Raw genomic sequence first — 6,144 nt, forward strand, 5'->3', positions numbered from 1 at the left:
TTATTTTTAATTAAAATAGTTTAATTCACTGAAACTATTCTGCATGATACTGTAATGGTAGACACACGACATTATGCATTTGCCTGGTGTGGTGCCTGATACCAGGCATCTAGCCTCCTAAACTGAGAGAATAGAGTTTTGTTTATTAAAGGCATCCACTTGTGGTATTTCTGTTATAGCAGCACCAGAGAACTAAGACATCCTTCTATACACAAGGGAAAAGCCTTCCCTTTTTCCTCTGGGATCCCTGTGGCTCTTTGTACATGCCTCAATGATAAACTATTAGCAATTGGGCTATAATTTTGTTTAGAAAATGGATCAACTTTTATAAATTCCTTAAATATAGAGATCATGCTGTTTTATTTATGTAAAACAAACAAAACAAAAAGTTGTTGAGTTAATTCCAACTCACAGGTATACTATAGAACAGAGTATTGTTGAGTGCTGTTGAGTCAGTTCCAACCCATAGCAACCCTGTATAGGGTTTCCAAGGAGCGGCTGGTGAACTTGAACTGCTGACCATGTGGTTCAAACCAACTTTGCAGTCCATCACATTAACCCACAGTGCCACACCAGGACTCCAGAGAACTGAGTAGAGCTTCCTAAGAGTGCCCAAGGCTATAATTCTGTATGGAAGCAGACTGCCTCAACTTTCTTCTTTTAAGCAACTGGTGGGTTCAAACTTCTGACTTTAAGTTAGCAGCCAAGTGTGTAACCACTAAGTCACCACTCCTTCTTAATGAGCTATGTGTCCCCAATGCCAGAAATAGTATCTACCTGGTACAGAGCAAATGCTTAACGCTTGATAAGTAAACTCCTAACAGTTGATGAGTCTCAGATAGTTTGTGGTATTGTTGTTAACTGCCATGGAGTCAGTTCTGACTTATAGTGACCCTGTATAGGGTTTCCAAGGAGTGGCTGATGGGTTTGAACCACTGTCCTTACAGTTAGCAGTTCGGTGCTTATCCTGCAATGCCACAGAAGGACTCCCATTAGAGAGCTACAAATCAAAACTACAATCAGATAACCGAAATGGCAATGATTCACTATCAAATGGCAATGCTCAAGAAAACAGCAAACGACAAACACTGGCAAGGTTATGGGTGGTCTGGAACTCTTACACGTTGCTGGTGGGATTGTAAAGTGACACAACCATGATGTTAAAGAGAATGGAGCTTCCTCAAAGTGCTAGAAATAGAAACACTGCGTGATCTAGCAATCCTACTCCCAGGTAACCTAGAAATATAAGAGCAGCGACATAAGAAGACATATGCACACCTATGTTAATTGCAATATTATTTACAATAGCAAAAAAGATGGAAATAACTGAGGGGTGGGCAAACTGTGGTCCACACACAGTGGAGCACTACGCAATAGCTACCAGCTCATAACCCATGCTAGAGACACAAATGAAGGCTGCCTAGACTCACAGAGTGCCACTTGGTGCTGGGATACAAACACCAAACCCACCCCACTGCCTTCAAGTCCCTCCTGACTCATAGCAACCCTGTAGAGGGTTTCTGAGATTGTAAATTTTATAGGAGCAGGCAGCTCTGTCTCTTTTGAAGTGGTTAATGGGTTTGGAGTTAGTAGCCCCAAAACCTAGCCCACACTACCACCAGGGTTCCTTATATTATTGGGATATGAACCATTAATAGTGCCATGGTGACTTAGTAACATGCTGTTTCGTTGCTTTAAATTTACCTTAGTTACTGTTGGACTCACCCACCCACATGTGGGAATACACTCTCAAAGGCTCTGATGAGGTCAGTTGTTGGTCTGTATCTAACAAAGTATGACTTGTCCCTCTGACTGGACACTGAGTATAAATGGAATCATCACCCATTCTTATTGAAATCATACATATTATAAGAAAGGTTACGATTATGCAGCTCCCTAATACACTGTGCCTGTAAGATAAAGTAGTATAATTGTTTCTATTAAAAAAGATTTTTTTTTGAGTTGCCTTCAAGCCATGAAGACCCTGTGTGTGTCAGACCAGAATGCGCTCCTTAGGGTTTTTCAGTGGCTTCATTTTTGGAAAGATGTCAGGAGGCTTTTCATGTGAGGCACCTCTGCTTAGTAGCTTTCTGGTTAATAGTCAAGCACACTAACCATTTGCATAGGATAAGCACTGAGCTGCCAAGCATGTAAGGTCAGCGGTTGAAACCTAACAGCTTCATGGAAGAAAGGCTTTCTGTTCCTGCAAAGATTTACAATCCCAGAAACTATACAGGGTCGTTCGGAGTCAGCACCAACTCCAGCGTACTAACAACATAGTAAAAAGGTATATCTTTTTATGAAAAAGTACCACAATAAAGGAAATAAATTTATTATTCACATCCTTACAATTTGTTGTTGTTGTTAAGTATCATCAAGTCAGTTCCAACTCATAGCGACCCAGTGTAGGTTCCCAAGGAACAGCTGGTGAGTTTGAACTGCCAACCTTGTGGTTGAAACCAACCTGGAGGCCCTGTTCTTATCCTGCAGTGCAACACCAGGACTCCTCCTTACAATTAGCTGTGGTCATTTTAATAAATAATTACTCTATTAAAAAGCTGCCCTAAAAGACTCACTGGTCTAAACCAAAAGAGAACAGAATGCTTTTTAACATGTTTTGTCTTCTACGTAGGAGTACCTGACACTTGTGTTCTAGATGGGCTGCTTCCCAAGTCCATAGGTCATATAGTACAGCAAACCTGTCCACACCTGCATGGGCCCATCTCCAATCCTGGCCTGCCTGTGACTTGCTGCCCTCTTTGTGACCTGGGGGAGAAAATGAGGAAATCATTAGAGACTGAAGAAGCTGTTCCTATTCATAATGTGCTCCTCAGATTGTCTGCTCCATCTCAGAAATGGAAACACTAGACCAGTCACTGAGATTCCTGAGAATTAGCGAAAGAGCTATCTAGGATAAACACTGGCCTGCTAACCACAAGGTCAGCAGTTCAAACCCACCAGTCACTCCTCAGAAACCGTATTCCAGGGTCGCTACGTGTTGGAACCGACTCGATAGCATGTAAAAACAACAATAAGTCAAAGGTTTTTGTTTTTACTTTCAAATGTGAGTTTTATAGACTAATTTTAGAAATAACACGGAAATTCCATTCATCTGAAATCTGTGCTATAATGTCCTCAACTTTTGCATTTAAAGGCAAGTACACATTTCTTTTCTAAAAACATGCCTTGTTATTTTAACAACAAATCCAAATTTCATTTGCTATTTCCATGGATTGTGGTGGTACTGTTCAGTGCTGTTGAGTTGGTTCCGACTCGTAGCAACCCTGTAGAGGGCTTCCAAGGGGCCACTGTGGGTTTGAACCTCTAACCTGGAGGTTAGCGGTACAGTGCTTATTCTACAGCACCACACTAGGACTCCGTGGTTGTTGTTGTTGTTGTTGTTGTTAAGTGCCATCAAGGTGGTTCCAACTCAGAGCAACCCTGTAATAGGATTTCCAAGGAGCGGCTGGTGGGTTTGAACCATTGACCTGGTGGTTCATAGCCACGTCAAAATCTTTGTGAGATGTTCCTAAGATGTTCCTTAATTATGTTCATTACTTACTTAAACTAATAAAGGCAATCATTAGTATTCCTTTACTAAAATATTTGTCCACTGCATTAGTGCTAATGTTCACCGCCAGCATCACTGCACTTTTAAAATGTTAGCTATTCTAGCTTAGAATGCACTATTAGAAGGTAAGAGATCCTCAGGTGCTGGGGTTTGAGTTCAATGACTAGCAAGTATATGAAAGGTACTGAATGAGAAAAAGGGACTGAGTGAGAAAAAGATTGCCCAAGCACTCCTCTAGCAGCTGTTGGGAGATCATCTCATAATGAAGGACTTGTTAGCTCAACTGAAAGATGCTTATGTAGCTAAATGACAGCTAAGCATTTTAATAAATTAAATTCTAAGCAGCTGAAAATAAGTTTGTAGCTCTATAAATGGATAGCAACAAAAATGATATGTTAATATGTAGGGTAATCAACAAAGATAAAAGCTAAGAGCTGAAATGAAACGTCCTGGGATGTTGGACACCATCTCTGCACCCCATGATTCAGATAAAAATGATTTTTGGCAAAGACAGGTCAAAGAGTTCAATCCTATATTAAATTAATTCTGTCCGCCATCTGAAAAGCTAATTGTCAAATAAACATTCTTGGAACCACATTTCATAACAATATGAACATGAATTAACCTTAGTCATGAGTCTACATATATTACAAAATAGCCCAAACCTTTACATTTATTTCCCTTTACATGTTGTAGTGTGTCTGGGAGCTCTACGCTCTTTCCAAATGTAAAGCTTATGCTGTCGTATTATTCTCAAATACTATTCTTAACTTAACCATTTCTATAATCGGATAAATTTGAGTGATTCCCAAAGGAAGAGAAGCTGCAGTGTATGGGTTACTTGATTAGCCTGAAGGAGACATACTGGGAGATGGCTACGTGCTCAGCTGCTAACTGATAGGTCTGTGGTTCAAACCCCCCAACAGAAAAATGGCAGTTTGCTTTAGTGAAGATTTACAACCTTGGAAACTCCATGGAGCCATCCATTCTACACTTTCCTACAGGGTTGTATGAGTTGGAATCAACGCCATGGCAATGGATTGATTTGCCTGAGTAATTATTTTCCTCTCTGGATCATATCTAGCATTTTCCTAGCCAAATCTTGCATCATGGTGGTTTCCGCTTAGAAACCCAGGGAGGTCGCTGCTTCTAAATGCAGTTTCCTCAAAATCTAACACTTCCTCTGTCACTCAGGAAAAAAAAAAGAAAAAAACTATCTTGTTTACTTTGCTTCCCTCAGGACCCTGTACCGCACTCCCTGTGCCCAGTGGACAACAAGCAAAGTCTAACAAGAGCAGGAACGACAATGGAGCCTAGAAACGGAAGTCACAGTCCCCAACAGAAGAGGAACTTGAGCTGGAAACAGAATTGTATCTTTTCTAAAAAGGGTGTACATAGGCGTGGTGCTGGGGGTGAAGAAGCTTGTGCTTGCTGCCCTCTCAGATACTATTGGATATATGTTAATATGCTGGGGTAGCCAAAAGCAGTTGAGGTTGAGTTGTTTCCAACTCCTGGTGATGCTGTGTGCATCAGAGTACAATTGTGTTTCATAGGGTTTTCAATGGCTGAGTTCTCAGAAGTCTCCTGAAACCTCCAGCATTTTGGCTTGCAGCTATTTGTGTTAATGGTTTGCACTACTTAGGGCTCCTTTGTTGGGCTTGCAGTTGTAGTTAAGTGTACTGTAGTCAGTTCCAACTCACAGTGACCCTGTATAGCGTTTCCAAGAAATGACTGGTGGGTTTGAATCACCAACCCTGTGGGTAGAGGAGTGTTAAATGGAATCCTTAGTGTTGTTTGGTTGGTTGGTTGATTGGTTGAGTGTTTAAAAACCCAACTCCTTACTTTTCTCTTTCTCTATGTAATGGCTGGCGACGAGCAGCAGTTCTGCTTCTAGCTCCTTCAGATCACTCAAGGCTTTGTCGTAGATGACATACACCCCTTGCTGGTCCTGGGTGTGGATATAGCCAGCTGCTGTGGTATAGAAGTCATCTTGGTTCTCCACTTCTGAGAACTCCATGAATTGCACACTGTGGACCTGAAGAAAGAATGTCAAACCAGAAGTTTCCAGAAAAGAGAGAGCTGAATTTTGTCAGCCCAAATGGACCAAACAACAAACTTTTGCTTCCATACAGTGTAAACCGTAACATTCTCACTATATAATACCCTGGAAAAAAAAGAAGAAGAGAGAAGAGAGAGAGGTCCTGCGGTAGAGACTAGCTGACTGAATTGTTTTCATGATTAACTCAGCCAGTGGTTGCTCTCAGGTCCCCACTCTGCCAGGAATCACCTCAGGCAAGTTACTCAGCTACTCTTCACCTCAGTTTCATCATCTGTAACATGGGGACAGTGGAGGCCCTGTAAAATTGTTGTGGGGATTATGTGAGACACGCATACAGGGCACTGTTGATTCATCAACATTAGTTGTTAAAAGTGTTTTTATTTTAATTTTGTACATTTTTGTGAAATGCATTAGCATAGTGTCCCAGCTTCGTCTCCTTTCACAATTTAACTTTTTAGGTGACTGAGGACCTGTTGCTTCCTGAAAAATCATCATTCTCAGAATTGTTGTTGTT

General features: G+C 41.1%; 1 protein-coding gene across 1 annotated transcript in view; it reads right to left on the minus strand.

The window, feature by feature from the left end:
• The window catches only part of LOC102811325, a 128,492-nt gene that overhangs the window by 68,624 nt on the left and 53,724 nt on the right, over positions 1 to 6,144 (minus strand). Inside the window, exons 14-15 of the mRNA XM_006839992.1 lie at positions 5,414 to 5,606; positions 2,639 to 2,766 (exon numbers count right to left, since the gene is read on the minus strand). Of these exons, the coding sequence (XP_006840055.1) occupies positions 2,639 to 2,766; positions 5,414 to 5,606 (321 nt within the window). The remainder of the gene's footprint in view (positions 1 to 2,638; positions 2,767 to 5,413; positions 5,607 to 6,144) is intronic.

Source organism: Chrysochloris asiatica, unplaced genomic scaffold (assembly GCF_000296735.1).
Source record: "Chrysochloris asiatica unplaced genomic scaffold, ChrAsi1.0 scaffold00027, whole genome shotgun sequence".
Lineage (NCBI taxonomy): Eukaryota > Metazoa > Chordata > Mammalia > Afrosoricida > Chrysochloridae > Chrysochloris > Chrysochloris asiatica.